The sequence below is a fragment of the Haemaphysalis longicornis genome, unplaced genomic scaffold (assembly GCF_048455015.1).
Source record: "Haemaphysalis longicornis isolate Haplotype H1 unplaced genomic scaffold, Haemaphysalis longicornis Haplotype H1 scaffold_9, whole genome shotgun sequence".
In the NCBI taxonomy this organism is placed as follows: domain Eukaryota; kingdom Metazoa; phylum Arthropoda; class Arachnida; order Ixodida; family Ixodidae; genus Haemaphysalis; species Haemaphysalis longicornis.
The window spans coordinates 29,920,345-29,947,575 of record NW_027526460.1 but is presented as its reverse complement, the minus strand read 5'-3'; the positions used below and the strand labels follow the sequence as shown (position 1 = coordinate 29,947,575).

The 27,231-nt window shown below is 49.4% G+C and overlaps 2 protein-coding genes across 3 annotated transcripts in view; one reads left to right on the top strand and one right to left on the bottom strand.

Annotated features, from left to right (window-relative positions):
* LOC144153722 (rho GTPase-activating protein 18-like) overlaps positions 1-27,231 on the top strand; it is a gene marked incomplete in the record, with an annotated part of 196,060 nt that overhangs the window by 17,874 nt on the left and 150,955 nt on the right. The window contains 3 exon segments of the mRNA XM_077685413.1: positions 402-540; positions 1,245-1,390; positions 3,052-3,105. Coding sequence (XP_077541539.1) covers positions 402-540; positions 1,245-1,390; positions 3,052-3,105 — 339 coding nt within the window.
* On the bottom strand, positions 3,126-5,975 carry LOC144153723 (uncharacterized). 2 transcript variants are annotated; one of them, XM_077685415.1, is made up of 3 exons: positions 5,760-5,975; positions 4,810-4,987; positions 3,126-4,236 (listed from the first exon to the last, which is right to left on the bottom strand). In XM_077685415.1, exons 1-3 carry the CDS (start codon positions 5,911-5,913, stop codon positions 4,161-4,163), a joined length of 408 nt encoding a protein of 135 aa, XP_077541541.1. In that variant the 5' UTR covers positions 5,914-5,975; the 3' UTR covers positions 3,126-4,160. The 2 variants fall into 2 exon arrangements, with proteins under 2 accessions (XP_077541541.1, XP_077541540.1); XM_077685414.1 differs by having other exon boundaries at positions 4,810-4,990; positions 5,760-5,969.

Below are 27,231 nucleotides of genomic sequence, written 5' to 3'. Positions count from 1 at the left end.
GGGGCCTGCTCGCGTCTCCACATCCAGGAACATGTATATTTGCGCTAAACAGAACGATTTAGTTTCCAAAGTAATTAAGCGCCATATTCTGTGTACTTTTTACGTTCCAAACGAGCAGAAGACGTTCAAGTACAGTCGGCTTATTGATTATTAAGATCAGTTGCGTGCACAGGTGTTTTTACTCTGGGATGTGATCCGGTAATCGACCTTCCGATGCGTGGATAGGCGGATATAGCTTCCTCCATATGAAGCACGCTCGCAGCAGCGATATGTGCTGTATATCTTTGCGTCACAGGACACCTATACCGCCTCATCGGCTTGAAATCGACTGCGTGTATGGTTAGCTGATGGTGATCTCGCGTGCGCGTAAAGGATATCGCACGATTTCTGACTCAATGCAGATTGCCGATGATGCCTCGGATGGGCGCCGCGGAGAGCTGCGGGTGACGCCCTCCGCTCCGGCGGGTGGACGAGCTCAGGGCCCGCTGTGGAAGAACCACTGGCACCAGTACGACGCCATTGCCACTCGCGATGTCAAAGGTGACTATGCAAATATCTGAGGACGATATCTAAGGCTATCCGTCCTCAGCTACCGCGAATGCTGTGAGCGAAGTAGCGCGGAGTTTCATGCGAAGTTACTCAAATGAGCTGTAACCATGCGACTACGCCCGTGTAGCCAGGTAGCGTTCTTTGAGGCACCGATTTTCTCAGACCCAAAATGCAGAAAAGAGGAATACCCACCGAGTGTTGGGTAGGGGTTAATAATTCTAGTGTAAAATAATTCATGGCTCAGGCAGGGCACGCAAGGTGAGAAGCTTATAAAAATCCAATCCACGAGCAACTGAGGTCGCAGTCTTCTTGTAAGATAGTTCGGTGCCTCCGAATGACGTGCGTCATAACTCCGCAAGCAAACTGCCCTGCCGCTTTACACTGCTATAAAGTTAGACTTATAGTTAGAATTATAGTTCGAATTTCAGGTTTATGTCCTGCAGTGGAATTAAATAGGCTGATGATGATGAAACGTTTTCTTCTTGAGATGCAACGGCTACGTACAGATGCTGTTGAGCTTCGTTAGTACTGAGGCGTATCTCGCACTTACTTCGCACAGTCGGAAGTCGCCTACAGGTGACTTCCGAGAAAGCATGCCCAATGGCCTTGGCCCTTCTCCGCCGTAGTTGGTACCCACAGGCCTCATGGCTGCTGTGGATGTCAGCTCCTTCCCCGCTTTTGTTGTTGTACCCCAGGCGTGGCCGTGCTGGGGTTCAAGATGAAGGGCACGTTACGAGGACCGCCCCCGGAGCCTCCTCCGCCGTTGGCGCCCCTGGAGGACGACGAAGACGAAGACGAGCAGTCGCTGGTGGCGGTCCGACCTGGCGTCGACTGGACACTGGTATGCTTCAGGGCCCGCCATTGAAGCCGATCGTGTTGTCTCCGGCTGCCTTTACTTGAAGTTCCTGGGGGTTACGGAGGGTCGACCTGGCAATTTTCGCGCTGCAGGGTGTCGACCCCAGCACTAGCTGAACAAGAGTGCAAGGCGAGTGCTAGGCGTGCTCAGGGTCTTGCGCGTAACCAGCGTCGTTCACTAAGCGAATCGTCCTTATAATTTTTTCCCTCACTCTCCTCACTCACTCCCGGCCAGTGGTAATGCGTGCTGCAGGACCAGCCAAGCCTGATCCATTGGGCCACCCGAGCAACGAAAGCACGCGGGTATACACGGACCAAGGAGGTCACCAAGCTCCACTAAATTGAGAACAGAATGAATGCCCATTCCTCCTCCTGTTTCTTCATCGCAACGACGCCAAACAAACTAGCCACAGTCGCCGCCTTCTTCTTTTGTATTTCTTCTGGTCTGTTGTAGCCAGTAGCTTGCCCAATAATACAAAGGGAGTATTTCCAAGGAGCAAATGAATGATTCCACGTTGACTAGGTGGTGATTCGAATAACCGGTTTTCGAAGTAAACGTGTGTGTTCTATTCTGGTTCGTCGCAATGATTCCAGAAAACGAACAGTATTGAATTGGTCTTTACATCTGCCAGACACGCAGAAAAAGAGTTGCGGCCAAAAAATAAAGCAAAACGTATGCAATAGGATCCCTCGTCGGGTTTCGATAATGTTTAAGCTTCGCAATGTTTGGTGCGGGCTGCGTGGACGTCCACATAAACGAATAAAGCACCCTATCTTTTTCCTTCCTCGTATCGACGTTATTATTTTTGTAACTTTACGCACCAAGGAAACCGCGGGGCCATGTTCGGCCATTTGGCAAGCGTAATATGGGGCGCGCGCCTGTGAGAGAGAAATAGGGACAGAGGGAGGGAGTTATGTAAAAAGAGAGAGGGAGAGCATACGTTTATTTGCCCTTCTGAAAACACGTCGCTAGGGCGGTCCACTCTCTCCAATGCTCTTCGTGATGTGGTGGGGAGGATTTCCGAGACGTGCAAAAAAAAAAAAAAAAAAAGCCAAGGACTTTTTTTTTTGTTTCTGCGGTTAACCATATCGTTTGTTCGGGAAGCGTTCTTCCAGGCTGTAGGGCAGCGTTGACTATGGAGTAGCTTTGAACTCAGCAGTGCATACTGACTCAGTGTACTCAATAAACGGCCGTGGATAGTGGCTGCTGGGTGGATGAAATAATGAAGGAAGATAGAGGGTTATTTCTTTTTTTTTTTTTAGCGCATACATATATGCAGCCACAGGGAAAGACAGCTTTTAATACAGGGTGTTAACCAGAAGAATCCTAAGTTCCCCGCTGGAAACCGGCGCAGCGGACGCCTGCATATGTTCAACGTGACCTATTTACTCCCCTGCCTTCCCTGGTGGCGTCTCTATCTAAAAGCTTGTCGGCCGACCCGGAAACGGGAAGCAGCGGCTCTTCAAAGCGTCTAGTTCGCGCGCAGACGGGGGGCGTTTCTCCTCCGCTGACTCATGAAAGTCTTTTAGAATTGCATAAGAAGAATGAGGAAACAGCTCGTGCAGGGAAAATCTTTCCACCGCGATGTGATCGCTCGGCAGATTGAGTAGGCACTTTTGTTTCTCATATTTGTTTCTCTACCGCAGCAACCGGGCTTCAGCGACTCCTTCGGCCTGGAGAGCCACGACCAGGAGCTTCCGGTGAGTGTGACATGCGGCATTCTTCTCGGCTCTTGTTAGAGGAACCACCTGGACATAGAAACCATTGTATTGCGAAGGAATGTTCGCCTCCAGACCGACTGTTGCATTGAAAATCAACTAAGTAGCGTACACGGTGCACCGTTAATTCCTGGCGGTGTCCGTTTTCCAACACCGCTTCGTACTGTATACGGCAGCCAATTAGCGGTGTAATTCGGTGGCTATAGCTGTGGACCAGCGACGGATTGAGTGACCCAAAACACTGAAAATGTGCTTTGTAATCTGCGCTTGGCGCATAGACCTGATGGCCAGTGTCTTTGTGGTGAGGTCATTTTGTATGGACGAAGAAATGGCCCTCGAGAACCACTTATCGGGTACGCTTGACGATCGAGAGCTGCTCCGGGCATGTTCCTGGTGGGCTCGGGAAGCTCGCACCTTGTCTCAGACGCCAACTCTCGCGAAGGAGTCGGGCCATCAGTAAGTTCGTCTGTTGACATGTTTGGGATGTGAGAAGGACAAATGTTGGATCACCCCATTCATCGGTGACCTGGCCACGCGTCGGGTGTGGGGAACTGCGCGCGGACTGTTCATCGGCCTCACGCATGGGCCCTGCGTTGAAACCTTACGAGCTGACCAATGCTCGACAGCACGAAACATTGAATGTTTGGGCTGCTGGTTTAGCGTGCAGTTCATTTACAAGATTCGATAGTCGACATCTGCTCCAAAGCTTTAACCTCGCTGACGCGAATCAGAAGGACACGGCAATAAGCTCTTTGGGGCGTCAATGTATTATTTTATTGATTAAACGCGTAGGACAGTTGGACTGGTGCACACATATGGAGAGAGGTCGCTGACGAAGACGAAGACGAACACGAGGTGAGTTCATGGTAGGTGGTCAGGTACGGGCAACACGTATGTACAGACACGCGGACGTTGACTGGGGTCACATTTTGGTATGCCCTCCGTCGGGGGCGGGAACTAGTGGGGCGCTGGCTTCTTAGCCACCGGAGTGCCTCCTCCCGTACGGGACGGGGATCGTCGACGAGGTGGTGCATCTCTCACCACCAGCCGTGGTGGCCACCTTGGTGTCCCGCGTGCCAGCCGTAGTTCGAGTGCTCGTAGTGCTGGTGGTGGCTGCAAGAAGGGCCGATTTAAGAGACGTGCAGAAAATGGAATTTTTGTAAACGGTGGTGCCAATTTAAGAAACGACAGCTGGTAAAGGTGCGCCGCGGATTTAGCGTTGCAGTGGCTGTCGGTAGTACTGTGACTGAGAGTCTTTTTTTTTTTTTGCCCTTAACTGGGATTGGTTATGCTTAGAAGGACAGTAGCTCGAGCTAGTTCGGTATACGTTCTTTGTAAATAAAATGCGCCGACATAACGGCCGGTAGTGGAGGCTACATTATCCTTACGATGTCGACGTTCTGGATCGGAAAGGTGAACACGATGGATGACGCTGCGCCTTAATTTTCGTCGCCCCTTGAACCTTCATCAAGTTGTCATCCGTAATCCACGTTGTCATAAGACAATTAGAGGTGGAGTGTTAGAGGGGAAACAGGAATGGTTATAGTTAGCCACCGAGGAAGAGCAGAGGTCCCTGTATTGGTACCGTGCCCGCCCGCCATTCCACTGGCACGAATTCTTTCCCCTTCAGAACTCGTTTTTAGGACGCAGAGACCGCGATTTGGAGGGTGCGTGAGGTTGGCTTACCCGATGGGGATGGGGATGGGCACGATCCTCGGGGCCAGGGCGGCGCCGATGAGGGCGTACTTAGCCACCTTCTTAAGCTTGCTGGCCTCTGCCTCTTGCGTCATAAGAGCGGCTACAAGAGCCAGGCAGAGCAGGCTGAAGGCGACTCGGCGGCTGCACATCTTCAAGGTGGCTGCGGCTGCTGCGTGCACGGAAGGGGAAGAGGAGGACTTGAGGTGTATCCGCCAGGGGAGCCTTACGTTGGCGATTGCTGCTGTGCGAAGACAACTGCTCGAAGAGCGACGAGCAAGATATCGCAGCGTAACTGTACGCGGAAGGCGATAACCGCGGAAAAGCTTGTGGTAAACTTTGACTAGATTTGTGATAATCAAGTGCCTGTGTATCTTGCGTAATCAAGGCACTAGTCCGCGGGGGCAAGCAATAAATGTTCACGACTCCTTGACTCCAGTCGACTAAGGAGAAACAGCGGGCTTCCTTCGGTAAATATCGACATACTCAACTAAAGACACTGGTCGCTCAACGCCACAATATTGCCAATTGGATTTTAAGTAAACCCTTCGCTCGGCACCGACTATGGTCCGGGCAAGCAACTATAAACAATAATATCTTAGTATGTAATGCCGATTCGATACCATTCCACATGTCTATATCCAGTAACAAATACGGATTGATACCTTGACTTCAGTATTATTGACTGATGTGCTACGGGTCTATGCTGTATTAGCGCTCAGAAAGACCACATAATATGAAAATTTTGACGGCCCTGTCAATCATAAAAAAATTGGCTGTGAAAGGCGCTGTGCACTTCCTGACGCTATCCGGTTCAAACCGCTTTCGAGAACGGCTCTCGTCGAATGCTTTCGCTGATGCCATAATCCAAGTCTCGTCGGTGTGGGGAAAGTTTTAGTTGGGTCCCTCCACGGGGGTGCCATCCACGTGGTCCAACTCACCGGTACGGGAGGAGAAGTTGCTCCGTTGGCTGTGGGAGGTGGTGTGCCGTGCTGACGGCGCGGGTTCCCTTTTATAGCGGCGGAGAGTGGGCGCCGGACCCAGCGTTGCGGAACCGATGCGCGCGTACACCCGGGCCTGCTTTTTCGATCGCATGGTAATCAGTTTCCAACCTACATTTCTCTTTCGGCAGCATCCCCGGAGTGTCGTCCGTCGCGTTTGCGTTTCGTCCCCTCCCCCACCCTATCGCACGTGCTTGTACGCGAAAACGACTCTTTCGAAGACAGGAAGAAGATTTTTCCGAAGAGGAAAGCTCGCCCCCAACCGTGACGGTCGGTCCGTGGCTTGAATAGTATTCGTGGGTTTTGGGCCAGCCGCAGTTCCTTGAGGGGCAGCGGCTCTGGCGTCGCATGTGGCACTAGCATCATGCTGGAAAAAAAAAAAAAAAAAAAAAAAGAAACGGCGCTTTTGAGCCGGTCTATGAACGTTAATGCCTCGTTGTTAGTTTTGGGGGGGTTCAGTTTGCATTCACTTCATAGCGCTCCATTTAACACTAGTCATGCAGACTTGTGTTCGATGGTTTAGTTGGATAAACCCTTGTCTTGACGTGAGTTTCGTCACGAGTACCTGAATAAAATGAACGTTGAATTATGGTTCCGCTGTAGCCGCTGCGATAGCGGCCAAGGCGGCGTAGGCTTCGATTTCAAACTGAAAGACGGGTTCTCCTAGACACCCTTCCCGCTAACTTACGACCAAATTCCTTAAATGATCTCCTGCGTCCCTCCTACCCACCTAATTTAGCGAAGGCAGTGTGGGACACTCTCCTGCATTTCGTATCCCGACCCACTATTTTTCCCTTGCTATTTATTTCCCACCCATACCCGTCGTGAACCTGAACTTATCGCTACCCCTAAAGGGGTCTGATGAGCTCGCAATAGACCCCCGGGTGTTTTTTCTACATTTCAATAAACGCTGAAAAAAATCCCAGCTAATTTTGTTGTGCGTCTTGATCATAGGCTGGTACTTGATCTCGTTTTTTTTTTTCTTCAAATTTAAGGCTGTCATTAAGGTAGTTCCTTATAAGATTTTCGTGATTCTGCATGCTGTGGATGAGCCTGTGACCAACTCTTTAGTTGGTTGCACAGTGCGTCATTAGACGTATGGGGGAGCGTTTTGCTCGCAAATCGCTTGGACCGGCTACATACCCTCTCATGTGATCGAAAAGACGAACGTTGAATTTGTCGCCCGGTACGGAGTTCGTTGGTTAGATAAGGCCTGCATCATAAGCATGCACTCGCGAGTAAAACAGAATACGTATGTGCTGCATGTCTAGCCAGGCCGAGTACAGCGTACTCCCACGTCTCTGAAAACGTAAATTTGGTCCACAGTGTTACGAATTAGCTGCTACGTGCCTTAGTTACGTGCCGCCAGTTCTTCGAATATGTGCGAAGCACCTGCCCGCTGTGAGACGGAAAAATTGGAGTCTTCCTCGACATCTTCGCCTTTGTATTTACCTTGGCGCTGTGAAGTTCTAGAGGACGGTCTTTCCCAAGCATCACTCATATGAACGTATATATATATATATATATATATATATATATATATATATATATATATATATATATATATATATATATATATATATATATATATATATATATATATATTCTACTTGACCGCGCTTCCTCATTTTCATCAGCCAAGAATGCTTCGACGTAGGCCCCTCGTCGCATACCGTACCAAGCGTGCTTTGCGTTGTATATATTGATTAGAGAGTTTTAGTATAGCGTTTTAGCTGTGGCGTTAACGTTTGCGCGCCGCAATCGCAAACGGATAGCGCCTCGTTACGCGACGGTTAGCGAGCCCGCTAACGCTATGGGCGCGCTAAAGCGGTGCTTTCCGCTATACTAAAACTCTCTATTGATTGAATGTAGGGTTTAGCGCGCCGACGCAACGCAGGCGATGAGGCGCGCCGTTGTGGAGGGCTCCGGATTAATTTAGACCACCTAAGGATCTTTACCTTTCGTCCAAATCTCGTACACACGGGCGTTTTTGCTTTTCGCCTCACCAGAAAAGCGGCCGCCGCGTCCGAAAATCGGACCCGCGACCTCGTGCTCAGCAGCGCAATGCCTTAAGGCCCGTTCACACTGCGACGAAAGCGACGTGAATTCTGTCGCTTTGTCGCGCGACGACAAGAATTGGTCCCGACCATTCGCCAAAAACGGTCGTCGCGCGACAGAGCGACGGAATTCCCGTCGCTTTCGCTCGCTTTCGTCGCTAGTGTGAACGGGCCTTTAGCCACTGAGCCACCGCGGCGGGTTGCGTTGTATACGTTCGCTCACTTTAGCGGCGGCCTTGGCTGCCTGCGCCTCGTTTCGTTTTCCACCATCGAAATTTCGTCGCCGTCATTCTCGTTCCACCTTTTTTTGCCGCCTATTCGGCGCTGCACTCGCTCCAGCCTCCATTTTACGCTGAGAGCAACAAACCTGCAGCTGCACGAACGTTGCGACACCTATAGGCTTGACCTCTCCTCTTTCCACTCGCGCCCTGTTGTTCCTTGTTTTTCAGTCGTTCTGTGTCCACGGATCGACGGCGACAATAGCCGGCATGGACCAGATATTGCAGACGCAATAAGAAACTCACACCAGTCAATTTATGCAGACTTGTTTTATCGAACTCTACTAACGACCTGTCATGGTAGGTGTCTTTATCTATTGATTAATTATATGCATCGCTTCCCCTGAGCGAGCAACTTTAGGAGGAATCTCTCATTTTTTACCAAATTTTGACTTGGATGTTAACGGTGGCTGACAATGTGCAGCTTTTACTGTGCAGCTTTTCCCACATCAGACTAAAAGCGTTACCGTGCCGGTAAGCAAGGACGAGGGTGTGGAGGTGTGAATTACGTCGGCGCGACCTTCACAGCAGATATGAAAACAGGGCCTTGGGAAGACGCCGCGAACCGACGGGGAAATGGTGTTAACGCACTTTTAATGGCGGCCATTAAAGGCGAAGAGACAGAACGCGCTTTACAAAGCCGCGAATGCATTTCTGATCTCGTGCGGAACGCGGCGCTGTGAAAAGTTCCGGATAAGTTGTCAGACCATTTGCAGTTCAGCGTGTACGAAGCGGCTGCACGGCACGGGCGCGTTCTATTGTGCTTCGCCGCCGTTAGATATACACGCGCTAGTCGTGGCCTAATATTTAGAGAGCGAAGTTGCACGTAGCAGCGCAATGGCTTAGCCGCTCGGGGCGAATTGTTTGAAAGACGTCACGCTGTGTAGACCGACGTTCTCAACGCCCGCATCTACAATGCCGGAATGCTTTTTTTTCCCCTGTACTCCCACCACGATATCTCGCTATCCTGCGGGTTCACTGGCCACATATGACTGGTGTAGTGTACAAAACTTGTCCTGTCGACGCTAACAATTCTAAGAATGCAACCTATAAAACGCCCCTTGTTTTACCTGAGGAGATAAACACAGTCGGAAAGAGTGTTTGCGATAACACCTTCGTCACTCGATGGGGTTTAGTGTCCATTTTAAAAATGTCTAATGATTAATCTAGAAAGAGGCAATTGAGGGATAAGATACGAAATGAGTGGTGCAATGTCGGGGACGTTTGAGGTATCAGAGGCAATCTCAAAAGTCCAAGGAACACTGAGCGCCGTTCAACGGGACATAAATGGGTCATAAAAAGAAGTGCTTAGGTGTCCTCGAGGTACGTTTATTTTATCGTCTAGAGCGAAGGAACAATAGAACACGAAAAAACTTGGTCAAGCATTTCTCGTCTCGGTGGCAATATCGCCGCACATATAGGATATCCTGAGAAGGAGCAACTGCGAACTTATCATGATAAGAAGGCCGATTTTCCTTAACGCCCTCTTGAGAAAATCGAAATAGCTCCGCATCACGCTTGCGTCTGCTTTCTTGTTCAAGTGATCGACAGATTCCAACATACCGTACGACGTTTTGTTTTCTAACCCTGAGCCGTGAGGAACTGCGACAAACCTGTCAACAACCCGAATGTTATGGCGCATGCGCTGGTGCTTTCTCCTTATAATGAAGGTATTGCTTATCTCCGCCAAGCGAGACGCACCCTTTGTTTACAACGCCAGTGTTTCCTCCCTCACTCGCATTCTGGAGTTTCCTGACAATTTAGACATTCGTCACTCGCTGACATCACTCCGAGTGGGCCTACAGTGATGTCGGAGTACCGCTATAGGCTTTCCTCTTATCCGCATTTTGTTGGCAGCCGTGGGTGTCGTCGGAAATGCTTAGGAGGAAACGGGAAACACGATACGCGGCCGGAGACTACGGCGGGACTGTGGCGGCGCCAATTACGGGTCATTCACGCGACTGCTCGTCTCCCCCCTCCCTTCCTCTGTGCAGCGGCACGCTTTCTTGCTTCGCACAACCGCGAACTGCTTTCCTCAAACAGCCGCCTGGCGCCTATCTTCAAACGACCTGTCGTATTTCACGCGCCGATCGTGCGCGGCAGTCACCACACTTGCCCTCGCCGTGTGATTAGGGCGGTTTTTTTCGGCCGCGTTGCGCCACAGGTTACGGCTCGAGACAAGCGCTGTTTCCCCTTGTTGCGAAACGCAATCCAAGTTACAGGGCAGCGTTCTCTTTCGGCGTAGGCTGTAGTGCGCGCAGGGGACGCTATCGCGAGCGCTTGACGGCTGTACAAAAAGAGAATTTCTTGGGACACCTACGTCTGCATATGTACTTTGAAAGCCGGAGACTGGTGTATACAGTGTGACGGGGAACCTTTTATATACACGTCCACCCGGCGACGCAGCCGCCATGCTATTTTACCGTCTTTGATACATCTTGATCCGCCTTAATCCGTCCTCATCCGTCTTACTCCCACCTTACTAGTCATTATACTATCAATCTCTAATCAATCATAATCCATTTGAATCCACCTTAGTTCTTCTTAATCAAACTTAATCCTCCTGTAATTCCACTTTACCATTCATTACTATAAATCGCCAATAAATCATTATTTAACCTTTGTAAGCACCACTCAACGCATGCGATAGCCGGAAAACTGGGAAAACGCCGCCAGAGCACCACCACGCTCCTTCACTGCGCAGTACTTACCGCTGAGGTCACGTGACTTTTGGTACCATTCGTGTTGACGCCGACGAGGCGATTGTTCGCATTCACATTTGGAATTTGATGAGACAGGGCTTTTGCATTAAAAATTCAACGCGTTGTTTAATACGAACGCTGCATTGTTTTCTCTTCGCGTGCTGGCCGAGCGGAACTGCGGTAATAGCTCTGTGAACTCCTGAGCGCTCTGCCGTCTTGTTCTATTAACGAACATACGGTCTTCTCAGACGACGCGCGAAAAATCACGCTCAGCTTATACTTGCTAATGTTTAAATGCGGAGAGTAAGAACATTTTATCGAACCATTGATTAAATCTTGTCTCCCTATTCTTGCATTATGCCTGTAATGAATGCTCAGCCACAAAACATCATCTACGGCTGCCGAATTTGCAGCTCTGCGGTTGGCCTTGGCTCACATCATCGAGCAGCCGGCACGCGCGTGGGCCATCTTCACGGACTCTCGGGCTGCACTGCAATGTCTGGCGTCTTTCCCCAAAGATCAGCTTGTGCTTGATGTACAAGCTTTACATTTTCAAGCTCTGCAAGCGCACCATCAAATACCACTTCAGTGGCTCCCTGCACATTGCGGGATAACTGGAAATGTGAAGGCGGACGTTGCAGCATCCACAGCGCATGACCAACGCGGATCAAAAATACCAGTGCCAGTTTCTCGCAAGGATGCTTCAGCCCTTGCATCCAGTGTGGCATGGAGCATGCAGCGATGGCTTTGGGCAGACGCATCCCGCCATTACGCGCCCTTCTACTCTATCGACCCGCATTGTAATTTTAAGATGCCACCTGCATGGACTATCCAAGCATGATGAAGCAGTACTGCACCGCATGCGGTTGAACGTCGCCTACGAGTGATCCTACTGCTACAAAATGAACCAGCCCTCCTCGCCTCTGTGCCCACAGTGTGGTGTGCGTGAAGACCTCCAACACCTAATATGTGACTGTGTGCGCTTTACTACACAAAGAGTGTCTCTCGCAGTGTCCCTGGGCCGGCCGCTGGCCGCAAAACTAGAACTGAGGGACGTATTAGGTCCTTGGAACTCTTCCAAACGTGTCGCTCGTGCAACAAAAGCCTTATTGGCATACCTAAAAGACACGAGTCTTCATCAGACTTTGTAATTAGTTAAAATCATATGTATTCCTCTTCATCATTATAATCATCATCGTCATCGCATTCATCTGGCGTAGCAAGCCAGGCATCTTAGCTGGGCTGACATCGCCAGTTTTCATTAAAAGATTGTTCTCTCTCTCTCTCTCTCTCTCTCTCTCTCTCTCTCTCTCTCTCTCTCTCTCTCTCTCTCTCTCTCTCTCTCTCTCTCTCTCTCTCTCTCTCTCTCTCTCTCTCTCTCTCTCTCTCTCTCTCTCTCTCTCTCTCTCAAAGAAGCCTACGCACATTAATCTGGAAAGAGATCTGTGATTGCATTGCGTTGCGGTAAAAGCAGACGGAATTAGAAAGAAAACGGTATATGTAGTGCACCAATCTGCAAGGAGACTTTAAGCGATCTTATAGACGTAACGTTCATGTGCCTTCTGGTACAAAAATGTTTTTAACCTTCCCGCTTTTTCTCGTTTCATTTCAGTCGCATGTTAAGCGTTGCAATTAAACAAATTTTGTCACGACGTATGTTCATTGGGAACACACTGAATGGAAACTGTGCTTTGTTGGTGGCGCGAACGAAAAGCCCGAGAGAAGAGATTGCGTTCGAGCCGTTTATTTTTGCTTCCGGGGGGGCATTTTCAAGCTCAGCAGTATTGATTCCGTCGTAACCAAGGCTCCTCCGCGCACCAAGATCCATGTGCCACTTGACGTTATCCCCGTGATGCGTCCTTTGTTTTCAGGAGACACTCTGTGCAATTCTTGATCGTGCCAATAATCCTTCGCCAATTCTGAGAGCCCTGTTATTCTAGATTGTTTTTATGTACTTTACCTTTGCTGGGCGCTGGGCGCATCGTCTGGAGTTTGGCGCATCGTCAAACATTGCTGATCAGGGTTTTATAATGATTATTGTTGCTATAACGCTTATTGCCTCGCCACGTGGCTTATTATGAGGGTAAAGTAAGTAGTCGAAGCTTCCAGTCGGGATGCTCCATTGGCGTCCCTCACGAAGGGAGAAACGCTAATCGGGCATCCAGGATATCCCGTTAAAGAGTGAATAGGGCATCCGGCATGCGTGTTTACAAACGCTTCGCTGCACAGAGCATCCACGTGACATGTGTGATGTCACTGCGCGCGCTATTCTTTTGGGCGCCTGCTAATACGAGCCAACCGTTCGGGCTGTGTGGCTTTGATGTACACTACTGAGTACTGGCGCTGGCGGCTTGGGTTCGAGCCTCAGCAGTTCTGTTTCATAGCTTTTTTTCAATTCAATTTTTTTTCGAAACTCAAATATACGCGTTATTTTTGTTCATAATGGGGATTTGGTATGTTTTAGGTCGCTTTAGATTTGGGGCGCAGACAATTAAAACCACGTTAAATTACCGTTCTCTATCGCGCGAACAGACTTGTCACGTGGGTGCTCTGTGCAGCGGAGCGTTTGGAAGTACGCATCCGGGATATCCCGGAGATCATGGTAAAGAGTGGTATAAACGGAGCAATATTTACCGACTAGTCCGGTCCTGATGATAGGCAACGACCGTGGAGGCAACGGTGGTAGTGATCTTTCTTTTTTTGGAGTCCTTGGCTTTCGTATTGCTTTTTGGTGCGGGATCAAGTGCTCAGAGGGCAATGGGTGCACTGTTACAACCTACGTTTTCGCTTGCGCACCTTCTAGAATAGTACTGCTTGCGTGCATGCAATTTACAGAGTTTAAGCTGCGAAAACATGATAGCTTTATCAGCACTCGGATTTCATTTTCATCTTCCATTCTATTCTACATGGCTCTAAAGAAAACAGTACAGGCAAATCTGCTGAATTTGCATGCTTGTAAAATACCATCTTCGTAGCGTAAGGAATTGAAGGGTGGTGTAAATTTAGGCCTATAGCAGAAACAGCAGCGCGGGCTGTCTAGGGCCAGAAACTGTGGTGGGTAAGCGTGCGAAATTTCCTCATTCTCACTGCATACAATGAGGGACGTAATTCGCCTCAGCCGTCGTCAGCGTCGTCCTCGAAGGCGAATCACGCATGGCCAAGGCCGGGCACCAGGAGGAAGATAGGCACCGAGTCGGCTTAAGTGGCCGGCGCGCCTTATGCGCGCTCATCCTTGCAGCTGCCATAGGAAGCGGAAGCCGATAAGGTCGCGCCTTATCGCAGACCCCGAGGAGTGGGGTAGGTGGCTTGCCATGATTGCGGGCATAGCGCAATATAAGCTGTTGTTGCAAGATTTCAGCTTCACGTCGCAAGAACCTCGCGACCATAGAGTTTCATGCTCGTGGCGTACGAAAGGAATTGGCGAGGACGGCCGGGGCGTGGTGTAAAAGAAGCACTTTTCGCAATAGTCCCGAACAGGCCTGGGGTGCGTGACTATTACGTGAGCGGGAATCTGGGGCAGTGTTTTCTCTGAACTTCGGAGTCTGCTGCCAGCTGCCGGAAACCGAGCATGACACTTTTTGGGCTCATTATGTGAGCGGCTGAGTACGACGCATCGTCGTCTGTTTTGGTAGTAAATTGTAATCCCTACATGTGACGTATACAGCGTACGGCTTTTCAATAAGTGTGGTATTAGAGCTTTCCGCCTCGTCTGTGACGAGTGGATCCCTGTTGTCGACTTTACCATACCATCGCCATCTTCCCGAAAGCCCGTTGGATATTCGGAAATCATGCTTTGAATATTAAGAGTGTTAGGATTACAGGCCGAACAGGCGTGCTTTTTTGTTGGTCGTGCAGCAGCATGACAGCAAAGTATTGCCGAGGCATTACAGGAATGTCACATCAAATGAACGACGTTCACATCAAATGAACGACATCCCGTGGAGACCAAACACCGTGAGCTTGGCTTTGATGTGAGCCACAGAGACAGTCTCCAACTAACTTCGGAGGAACTGTACTGCCGTAGGGTTATGTCCAATCCTTGAACGTCAAGGTGTAACATCGCTGAATAAGAACTGGCAGGCACAGGCGCGGTGTCGATTCTTATATGTTCCGTACAGTTCTTGACATGTGCCCACTCCCCTAGCCACAAACTCTCCTGCATTTAAACGTCGCACGTCCGCTACTGCACGCTTCGAGATTTCCCAGAAAGGTTGGGGGTGGAAGGGGCGGCAAGGAAGCCGCTGGCCGGCCGATATCGCTCGATATGCATGGCGACGCAGCCTCGGGGAAACTGTCGTCTTTTCTCCGGTCCCATGTTAATTCCTGCTTCCGTTTGACTCGCTTGTGCAACTTCGGCGCACCGTGTTGCCGTTTCTGCCGCTGAGGTCGTTGGACCACCTATCGCAGCCGCAGGAGCTGTCTTACGTGAATGCAGCGACGTAACCCAGAGTTGTTTTCCGCGAGGAAATGGCCGGCGTATGCTTGAGCCTGCGGGCGCACACTTATGAATGGCGCTGTGTACTCGTCGCGGAGGAACGAGTTTTGAGCGGGTGTTCCTTGTGTTGCGATGTAAGGAGGACATCTGGAGAGAGGCGGCGTCTTTCATTTTCAAGGTCTGCATCGGCTATTCACTGGTAATCGGTGCAGTTGCATAGCCGAGGAAATACTCACGCCTTACTAACAATCCATTTCGTCGTGCCTCATCACGGAAGAGGGAAGTGAATGGCGTTGTTCGATATGTTCACGAGGCCCTGACACACATAACCCTTCCGGTTATGTGTGTCAGAGTACCGGAATTAGTGCTGTTTACAACCGATGCACTTTGTGGCGAAGTTTAAGCGTGCGTACATATATACAAAATAGAATTGGGGAGTTCAAACTCCGGAGTTGAACTGAGTACGGAATGACTTCGTGTTTTAAGAGATTTAGTTTGACTGGAAGGTTGGTGTCATGCTAGTGTTCAGGCAGGCTGAACGCTGGCGCCTCTCGCCTTGCTGCATGAGGCCTATGCTGCGGAGTGTTTTCTAACCCAGTTCGGAAGCCGGCGACGTCGTATCACGAGTCGTGACCAGGCCCGTGTGTGAATTCGTTCTTTATAGGGAAGAGAGCAGAAGGGGGGGGGGGAAGGGGGGGGGGAAGGGGGGAGTGAAGCGGAAAGGAATTAAGAACCTGTCTTTGGTCTGCGCCAAAGTGGACTGATGTACATTTAGAAACGCATGACATGATAAGATTGGGTATGAAAAGATGTCTTACACATTTACAAGGCATGCGAGCTCATTGCGTGCGTGCGCTGCAACAGCTGTCAAGACTATGAGCTCAGGTTTATCGTGGTTATCGTCGGAGGTCTCGGTGCGAGAAGCAACGAAAATTTCTGAGCGAAAGCACGCAATATGGCAAGGCCCTTCCTCCCGCTATTGCGCAGTATACTGTTCACCGTTGCTGATATTATACTAGAGACGTGTTTCACTCAAAGCGCAAGTCCTTGTATACAACGTCCTGAGACGGTTCGGCCCTGCTTAGTGTGACTCAGGGTTTATAATCGCGACATGACTGGACCTAAGGTTCAACTGCTCATGGTGCTGTGTTGCTGTCGCAGCGTGAGCGTGGAGGGGGCATTTCTATTACAGCAGCAAAACTATGATGCTATGTCAAAGGCTGATCATTTGAAAGTAACGTTCAAAGTATAGTTAGATAAACTAAGACTGTCGTGACCGGAAATGAAAAAAAAAAAAAACATGGTTTTACATTTATCACAACACTTGCGCTGCTGAGCACAAGGTCGCGGGTTCGATTCCCGACCGCGGCGGCCGCTTTTCTGATGGAGGCGAAAAGCAAAAACGCCCGTGTGTACGAGATTTCGGCGCACGATAAAGATCCCCAGGTGGTCAAAATTATTTCGGAGCCCTCCACTACGGTGCGCCTCATCGCCTGCGTTGCGTCGGCGCGTTAAACCCTACAATCAATCAATCATTTATCACAACACTAGCCGACGTAGAAGGGGCATTTTCTGTGACTTGTCTTACCTCTAGAACGAAGAAAACTTGGTTCTCAGATGATTCTTTCAAGCGAATTATGTTCTTGCCGCGGAGAGAGAGAATAAACATACACACCAAGCATCGGTAGCTTAATGTTGTATGCTGAGGGAGAAGGTTAAACTGTCTTCCGTTCAATGCTTCGTTCGGCAATGAGAGCTGAGTAGTGTAGTTGTCTGAACTTATGTCTACTATTCTTGCATGTTATAAATGCCAGCCTAATTATGTTTTCGTCAGGATGGGGGTATGTACTTGGGTGGTACACTCATTTGGAAACATTTCACTCGTGGGAATTTTATTCGCCTAGAATTCATTCGCCCAGGGCCATTTCAGCTCGGGAAGTGGGCATATAGTTTTTGCACTGTAAGGACCTAAAGGGAAGATAATTAGAGAAAAATGACATTTTCCGCGATGGATTTGAAACGGAACGTATGCGGCACCATTCTCCAACCCTGATACAGACACTTTTGCGTAGTGGTTTTCTTTTTTCCTTTGATCGAATTCTCGCTGTATGAGCTCCAGCCTCGATAGCAGTTGTTTCAAATTGGAAATTAAGGGCAGCGACTTGACGGGTGTCTGTGCGCGGCGCATCGTGAAATGTCTCGCCTGCTTGCGGTTGAAGCTCACACGTCTGCTCCGCTGTAAAATCGCCGCAGAATCTCGTTCCACGGTTACAGAACTGAAGAAAAAAATAACCGTTATGGATTTTACGACACCGACTTGCACATCCGATCCTCTAATAGTTACTCATTTAGAGCATCACTTTCGTGGGATCGTTGAATCGGCAGTAATAACGACGTTCGTCGTCCGGAATTCGAAATCGGGTGCAAAAAGGTCAGATTTGTTGCAGAAAGAGAGCCACCGATGCCTGCCCACTGGCATGTATTTCGTAACGCTAGCGAGAAGCTGCACTCTGACGTCCTATGCCATCCGCGCTGTGGCCGCAGCATGGGAGAATCATAGTTAGTCATTGCTCTGTATCGATATACATACTCTTCGTTTGAGCGGTTTGAGATAGGTGGCGAGGCCGTGGTAGTGGTAATCGAATATATCTACTTAGGCCAAGTTGTGACCCCGGATCCCAACCATGAGGCGGAGATAACTAGAAGGATAAGAATGGGGTGGAGTGCATACGGCAGGCATTCTCAGATAATGAATGGCAGCCTACCATTGTCCCTGAAGAAGAAAGTGCATGACAGCTGCATCTTACCGGTACTCACCTACGGGGCAGAAACTTGGAGGCTCACTAAGAGGGTTCAACTTAAATTGAGGACGACTCAGCGCGCAATGGAACGGAAGATGATAGGTGTAACATTAAGGGACAAGAAGAGAGCGGAGTGGGTCAGGCAACAAACGCGTGTTAAGTACATATTAGTAGAAATTAAGACGAAGAAATGGACGCGGGTAGGGCATGTAATGCGAAGGCAAGATAACCGCTGGTCATTAAGGGTAACCGAGTGGATCCCTAGAGAAGGCAAGCGTTGCAGGGGGCGGCAGAAAGTTAGATGGGCAGATGAGATCAAGAAGTTTGCGGGGATAAATTGGCCACAGTCGGCACAGGACCGAGATAATTGGAGAATAATGGGAGAGGCCTTTGCCCTGCAGTGGGCGTAGATAGGCTGGTGATGATGATGATGTGATCGCGTGCAGGTGTTGTTGGTTTGTTGTGACGTGCTTTTTTTTTATTTGCGACAGTATGCCCGTTGGCATAAATACTATGCTACAAGTATAGGTTAACTCCCGTTTCGCGAACAAACGTACATTTAAAGCACCCCAATTTGGGGTGCATGCAGGGGAATATTAGGCTATCTACTCTGTATAATCACTATCATCATCGTCGTCATCATCAGAGTCTTCATCATAATCGTCGTTATCATCATCACCACCATCTCCACAGCAAATTCGCGCTCTCTGCAGAAGGAAGGCCCCTCCTGCAGAGATTTCGTACCACTCTTCTCACGAGCTTTCTGAGCCCATTGTATGCCCCTAAATTTTTGTATTTCATCCCTCCGTCATGTCTTTGGTGTCCACCTAATGCGTTTGCCGTCTCTCGGTATCAACTCTGTTAAGCTACGTGCACACTAACGTCGAACTTTCCACGCCGCCCTGCCGACTGCCGCCAGCGGCGTCGCACCGCGCTGCGGGTGAATGTTGCGGAGCGATGCCGCTGGCGGCCGTCGGCAGGGCGGCACGGCAAGTTCGACGTTAGTGTGCACGTAGGTTTAAACGAATGGCCCACCGATTGTCCGTCATGCGCATCACGTGGCCTTCCCACAACCCAATTTTTTAGCCCTGATCTGATCTAAAATGTCTTCGACACGTATCATATCACTCGATCATATCATATCGTTCGAGCCGTATCATTTGATCTGTAAAAGATCATAGTATATAGAGAACTGATAAATAGGATTTGGTATCCTCACCCAACGAGACCAGACCGGGCAACCTCGCTTATCACTGTAACGGCACGAAGCTTGCTCAAAGTGGGTGACATATTGCACCTAGTGGCTTCGTACGCTGCGACATATCCGGAATGTGCGGATACAGGAAACCGCATCAGGCACAACTGTTGTCCGTGAAACTTGGAAAAGTATGGTCCCTTGGGGTTCATCGCAATTTGTATAGATCCGACTGTACCTTTTTCTACTCGGTTGAAGTGTTTTTGTGCGGGTCGGATTCAAGGAACGCCGTCTCGCACCGTTATCCCTTTTGGGTGCATTCGGCCAAGCCCATGCGGTCCGCTGTATAATCGTTTCAGAGTGCTCTCTTCGCAGTTACGGTTTCAGTGAATTCGCTAGGCACTTGAAGCTAGGGGAGAGTATCAATATAAGTTTAGCGTCGATGTTTTACCAGTGGCTCTCGGTGTGGACGCGGTGTATCTTCACTCGGCTTCTAACTGTGCGTGAAAAGCGTGCCTCTCGCATTGAGGGGGTGCGGCGCCCGCAAGACGTCGCAACCAAGGGAGTCTAAGTTCATGGTCCACTGGGCAGCGGCTGCTATTTTGGGTCGTGGGCCTACGCTCGGGTGCTCGCGAGAGTGCAAGTGAAAGTTTATTCGGCGTATATGAGTGTACGCGCGATTCGATGACTGCTTTCATTTTTGAACAGCGGGTGTACCGTGACGTATTGAGCATGCAGCATAATTTGACGTGTATAATAGATGCGTTGCAAGTGGCATCGTAAGGGAACGGTGAAGCCTTAAAATGTGTGTACGTTGCCGAAATGTCTTGGAGCATTGGCAACAAGTTGTAGTGACCATTTTTCCACAGTGCGAAGGAGCCCGCTCATTGTGTGAAGATTAGTGAGGCGCAACGTACACGCCTTGGATCAAACGAAACCGGATGTGGGGGACTGCGCTATAAAGGAGGCGTGTTGATAGCGTACAAGTGTGTGGCAAATATTTATTAATAGGGGAAGCGTTGGGTAAAGCGTTGGGGTACCGCAAATAGCCTTTAAACGACCGGCTGTTTGCCTAGTTTCTTGCGCTTCTTCAGTCTATTTATTTCTTTAAAAAAAAATTAAGTTTATGACGTGACGTTTTTTTTTTGTTTAGTTGTCCTATGAAACGAAAAAAAAAAATCCACCCCGTTTGCTGAGAATTAATTTGGGCTGAACTAATTTGGCATTCAGTGTTCCGGCGGAATCCCTGCACAATCGACGTGCACAGCCCTAGAGGGAAGATGCAGTTTATTGCTGCCGTTTCACAAGTGACGGCAACTGCTTATGCCTATTCTCCCCGAAATGTCCGTGAGTGTTGTTTAAAGGCCACCAAATCAAGTCATTTGGATTCAATAGTGGTCTCTATCAGTCACCGTTTTGTTTTCTTCGTAAGCCTCTTGTTTCAGGACTGACAAAACGGCTGTCACCTCTAAAATAATAGTTTAGACGCATAACGTATGTAATCATGGTTCTAAGCAGTGCCTTAAAGCTTTGTTCGCGTTTGTCTGTGGTATGTCCGACTGCCTGCTTCACTGCTTTCAAGTGCGTCTATGGTCGCTCTAGCCGCTATAGTAGGCCGCTATAACAAGCTCCGTCAGGCTCTCCGTCAGGCGCAGACAAATACTTTGCTGACGCCCGCAAAATCTCTTCCCCTGAATTCCCACTCCTTCGAACCACCCCCCACTTGCTTTCGCTGCACACGCTATCTAAACGGTATTTATGTCCTATGGGAATGTCCTCCTATTAAGCCACTCCCCCCCCCCTCCCCCCTTCTTGGTGAAGCTGCGCATTTAGCTCTGTCCGTCATGCAGCGGGCTCAAGTGGCCAGCTTGCTCTAGTGGCTCATATCCAGCGCGCGCTGGAGCTGGGCAACAACCGCGAAAGCATTTTGGACTAAGGATCCTCCGTGATGATAAAACTTTTCTATCAATCCATCACTAGAAGCGATGAGGTGGTCTCGCAGGCATGCGTGCTGTTGAGCGGCACGTGCGCTCTTAGTTTTGTTCGGATATGTGCGTAAGCAATGTTAGAATTGGAGGACGCCGACGAATTATGCTACTTTCAACGGCATAATTATTTACAAAGCTGCGAATAGTGTGAACATGGGCTGCTTCGTAGGAGATTTGGAAGGCGGAAAAGCAGCGCTGAAGACTGTGCAAGGATGAGCGGACAAACGCGTTTGTCCCTCCCTTGTTTATCAGGGCCGCTTTATAGCGACGCTGTATGTGGCTGCGATCACAATTCTCGTGCCGGCGGTAACAACTTACTCAGCGGCGCGAGTTCAGCATATGGAAAAGTTGATAAAGAAAGAAACAGGTCTTACGGCCTATGCTTTGATATAAGACGGCTTATATTGCCCCTAAAAATAGGTTCCCAGCAATGTATATGCGCGTAGAGGTAAAGCCGACGTAGAGGGGACCGGTGTAAGTTTGGACTTTGTACGCTGGCTTTCCCACATTGCGCGTTGCGCAGTGAAGCATGGCCATCTACGGAAGGAGTCTCATTACAACCGGCGCCGCCCGTGCGGCGCGCGCGCTAGAGCCTGCGCTGTGATTGGCGTAGCCGTGCTACAATAAAACGTCATTCTCGCTATCCACCAATCGTGTCGGTCCTTAGTCTGTGACGTAGAGATTGGGCCCCTGTCCTTATAATTCACTATATCAAGTCCCCAATATCGCTAAACCTCACCCCAACATAGCAAATCCAACCACTGCGCCAGCTTCGGTGGACTTTGCTTTTTACGAAGCAGAAGGGCTCTGACTTTTCCTCTCGCATTTTAAATTTCCAAACCTTGTTTCTACAAACAGAGGGACCGGGCGAGTCGTGTAAGAGACGAGCTAATCACAAAGGACTACATACTTGCACATCCCACGCAATTCGCCCGTGACTCAGGCGCGGTATGTATAGGCAATGCATCGGTCTTCTGTCCGACCAGCTGCGAAGCTTATTTCGCGAAACAGCTGCAGCCACTTCGTCCTTTCGCTGTTCGTTCGTTGTTCAGGTGATTGAAGGGGGACAGCTGTAAGCCGGGAATTGTCTGTCCACGGAAAGTGTTCCAGCGTGAAGGCACGGGGAGCGTCTGGCGGTGGGCACAGAGGCTGTGCAAATGTTGTGTCAGTGCCAGGAATAGGTACGACTTGGACGGCCATTACTTCGGCTTCGTTTCGACCAGTGACTCTTCAATACTGGGTCAGATCTATTATCTTTAAGAAAAGCGGAACGTGACACACCTACCTCATCATTGACTCAGCGGAACATAGACAAGGACATGGGAAGGGCGCAGAACGAAATTTGACTATTGACAGAGGGAAGGAGACAAGTTTGTTGAAAGATGCGGAACAAATAAAGATGTGGAGCGGTTACGGAAGACGTATGGACGATGGTGATGAAAGATAACTCACACCTAGCAAGCGAGTGTTGAGCAAAACCAGCTTGCATTGTCATATCCGTTGCACCTGGGTGGTTACGAAATAAAGGAATTAGAAAGGAAAGGAGGAAAGAAGTCTCGCGGTATGTAGGGGACAAAGAATCTTAGTGTGTTGTCCCGACAGGTTTTAGCAAGGTAGACTAGAAGAATTTTTGCAGCGCAACCCTTTTTCCCAGCATTGGGCAGACTTTATAGCAACCCACATTGCAGGCGTTTTGGGCTAGGTACGGGGCAGAAGTTATGTGTCTTTCTTCAAATTCTGAGATGCTAAGAGGCTGGCAAATTAGTTCTTATAATAAAGGTGCGCATCTTATGGATACTGTTAAAGCACGTTCACGTCTCTGTGTTTCAGGCTGAGGGTCGCGTCAACTACGCATTGACTTTTCCAGCTTTCCCTTCTCAAGTCTGACGGTATCCAGTATGGTGTTGATAGTTGGTCAACAAATAGTTTGCACGACACCGTCACTGTACACCGCAGCACAGTGAGGTCACACGCTAGCCACACTTTCATTTTTTCGTGTTTTGTGGCTTGTCTACCATTCAGACGTACCTATCGTATTCATTTAATTCCTTGAACACCTAACAGCGCTCCACCCCCTCCCCATATTTTTTCAATGAACGTACAGTTTTGACGAGCGGAGACAGTGCGCAAGAAAGATCAAAGTGCAGGCTCTAATTATATTTTTACGTGTCGGAAGAACAGAGAAATGATCCGTGGTTGAAGGTGAACGATGTATTCACAAGGCGACCAAGACGAACCGAGCTAAGCTACCAGCAACGCACCGCTTTTTCTTCGTCATATATACGTAGCGTAGCGGTCGGCGCTACGCGATACTTTTCACTTCTTGTGCTTCTCGTATCAATATTAGTAATTTATTATAGCGCAATTCCTGCTAACGCATAGTGGCAAGAAGGCTGACAAAAATGATCAGCAAAAAAAAAAAAAAATCCAGTGCCCTTTCATTAGATGACCAGCGGAGTTGGGCGCAGTCCAAGATGTGCACGGAACAAGCACGTTCACGTTTTCTATAATTCGCGATTGAGCATGCTTCCTAGTTAATTACGTGACTAAAACTTGGACGAACTAGATATTAATTACAGCGGACGAACATGGGGCTGTCCATTCTTCTCCTGTACAAGCCTATGTATTGACAGCAGCCGGATATTCTGTAACTTTTGCAATTTTACTGCCAACTAATCACGACAAGTAAATGAAACTCGGCGTGATGATAAGAGTCGTCGCAGCGGCCAATTTCAGCATGATTTTTTTTTTTCAAGATACCTGCACTAGCTAGTTACAGATAATTCACCAGAAAGCTGGCGTTGCCACAAGACTGAATTTTGTCGGCGCAACTTTTTTCTACACGCCCTATCGAAGCTCGCAGTTTTGGTCAGAACCTACGCTGACACACGGGCGTTTTCGCTTTTCGCCTCCATCAGAAAAGCGGCCGCCGCGGGCGGGAATCGAACCCGCGTCCTAAGGCGTTGCCGATTCCCGGCCGTGGTGGCTGCTTTTTTTGATGGAGGCGAAAAGTGAAAACGCCCGTGTGTCGAGATTTCGGCGCACCTTGAAGATCCCCAGGCGGTCAAAATTAGTCCAAAGCCCTCCACCACGCCGCGCCTCATCGCCTGTGTATACCGTCGGCGCGTTAAGCCCTATAATCAATCATAATCAATCAGCTTCTCTGTAAAAAGAGAGGGGGGGGGGATAAGAAAACGACCGGTGCCATCTCGCGCCTTGCCTGACCTTTTCATTACTTTTTAAACGCCATTATGTTCGTCACTTGTGCTACATATCTGCTGCGTGACGTAAGCCCACTGTAGCGCCCTTCTCAACGCCGCAGTTTTTTCGTTTTTTGCTCGCGCACGTAGCTTCCTTTTGTGCGGATAGCGCTGAGTCCACAGCGGAGTAAAAGAAACGGTGCGGCGGCGTTTAACAGGCGACACGACTGGCTTATCTGGGAGGCAGGCAGGCCAACCGCTCTCGCCACGTACGCGCCGTTCCTGTCGCCGTTGTCACATCGTCCTTGGTGGAGTCCCGCCGCCTCGGCGAGCCTTCGGAATACTCACTCGCATTGTTTTGCGGCGGAATTTCAGCCGCTTTGTTTCCAGGAGTCACGTCTGCCGCCCGCCGGCGTTTCAAGGGCCTGCGGGCGCGAGCCGCGAACACTGCTGCCGTAAATTCTTCCTACGACCACGTGTTCGCCGCAGGAAACGTGGGAATCTTTTAGGCGGCCTTTGTTTCCCAGGTGACACCATTCTCGATCGCCGTATACCGTCCCGTCCCACCGGTAGTAAGGGTAGTGCCTACCGCAAGCGAAGTTAGTCTTACCGGTAGTAAATTTAGGTCACCAGGAAAATTAGTCTTACTAATAGCAACGGTAGTGACTGTCAGAAGCAAAATTGGTCTTACCGTTACTGTAACGAGAAAAACCGGTTTTACCGGTAGTAAGGGTACTGATTCACAATCAAAATTGGTCCTACTTGTAGTGAGAGTAGTGACTTTCCTAAGCAAAAAATGGTTTTACCTGTAGTAAGGGTAGTGACTCCCTCAAGGAAAGTAGTCCTGGCAGTAGTGCCCCAGGGAAAATTGGTCCTGCCGGTAGTGAGAGTAGTGACCGTCCAAGCCAAATTGTTCTTACAATTAGTGAGGGAAGTGACTTTTAGAAGAAAAATTCATCTTGAAGGTGTGCTGAAGTACACTTGTTGATGTCTTATTTGTGACTACATTGTGCAGTCTAGTTGATGTATTGATTTATTTGGGCGTGTTACATAATACGGGAGAGTAAATATACAGAAAGCGCACACAGCAATACAATTGAAGGAATATAACCTACGAATACATCGTGGTCCATAGGAAACTGCGCAGGATTTAAACTTGGGAGTACTTAACGAGAATGTTTTATCACACTCGTCACGCATCACTCTCGTTGACAATATTCTTTCATGCTATTTCAGCATTCTATACTTCGATTCTTAACCAGCTTAATGCTTACCATCGAATTTTCGTTTGTGCGCGAACAGCTTTAACCGGTTGAACGGGCTAGCAATCTGTTAAGTTTATCTATGCGGAGTTGACAGGCGATGCCGTTCGCATTCGTCATGTACAAGCGCGGTGCGTTGAATAAATGGCACAGCGCAATGATGACTCGTTGTAGATATTTATTTTATTCACCTGTCTCGTTTTTGCATTCACGCGTGTTTACAGTCCAGTGTTTGGAGTCCACGGCGTTGCGGGGTTCCCCCTACACATGCACACACGCTCAAAAAAGAGAGAAAAGGACTAGTAAAGTGTTAAGAATGCACAAGACTCAAGTTGCACTTTATGTCCGGCAGTTTACGGTCATTCGTATGATCACAGTTATTGAAAGCCACGTAGCTGCCTGTAACGTACTTCGGAGCGAACAGTTTTTTTTCAAGGCATGCGCTGACGGGTGCGGCGGGTCAGCCTGTTTCGCTGTCGGTTTCGCGTGAATAACGGCCTCGTTTTTGCTAATGACGACCACGCCGCTGCCAAAAGGCGTGTCCATCGTTTCTCAGGCCGGCCTACGCGGGCCTAACGTCGACGCAGCCGCGCCTTGCGAGCTTTTGTGTGAGAACGAGCTTATTCGACTTCTCTTCCCTTCTTTTCTTTTCTTCTTTCTCTAGTGATCGGTGATTTTGAAAGTGTGTCAGCCCGTCAGTTAACGCTACCCGTATCACGCTCAACATCAGCGCACGCCTTGGCAATGTATACGCGTAGGTGTGACCGTGGTAAAGAACACAACTGTGGAGCTCTGTGGTGGGGGATGTAGCATATTGCACTAGTCTCCTTCGTCTGCGCCTGCGCAGTGGTTCGCCGAAGAATGAAAGATTAAGAGAAGCGAACCAGGCGAGTAAATCGAAGAGAGAAAAAACGAACCCTGCCGAATTACATTTCCCAGGTGGCGTGGTTGTTAAAGGAGTACTGACACGAAATTTCAAAGCTGAGATAACTATGTAAAACGCTTCCTTTTTATCAGGAGATATCTCCCAGCAAGTTTCAACAGCAACCGTTCAGCGAAACATATTTAAAATCCATTTTAATCTTCGCCCGCACGAGAAAGCCCAGAGCGGGCCGACGTGACATCATCTGCTACGTGCCCCAAACTGCCGACGTCGGGGCTCCCGTGACGAAGCCGACGCGCTGGCTGTGGTTGGCGCGCGCTGCTCGGGCGTGTGTACACGTCATGGTTTTGGGACTGACGTCATGCTGCCCGGGCCTGTGGGGACGGCGATGACCTCGGCCGGTCTGGGCGCGCGCGTGCGCTCGCTCGCGCGCGCTTCCAGAGAGGCAGCGATACGGCAAGAATGGTGACGCCATGTCATACATGCTGTCATGGCGGCCACTCGGCGTTTTTTTGTCGAAACCGAAACTGGCACGAATAAACGACGCCGTAAATGAATGTTTACGCTGCGCTCGACCGTCTAATCTGTCATTCTATGATTAGTGGGCTGGT

Bases quoted from the DNA above. Each gene is read 5' to 3' on its own strand.
- LOC144153723 (XM_077685414.1), bottom strand. From the start codon at position 5,913: ATGCGATCGAAAAAGCAGGCCCGGGTGTACGCGCGCATCGGTTCCGCA. The intron at 4,991-5,759 runs GTGAGTTGGACC...CCGTGCACGCAG, and splicing joins CAACTTCTCCTCCCGTACCG to CAGCCGCAGCCACCTTGAAG. The intron at 4,237-4,809 runs GTAAGCCAACCT...CCCTTCTTGCAG, and splicing joins CCCATCCCCATCCCCATCGG to CCACCACCAGCACTACGAGC.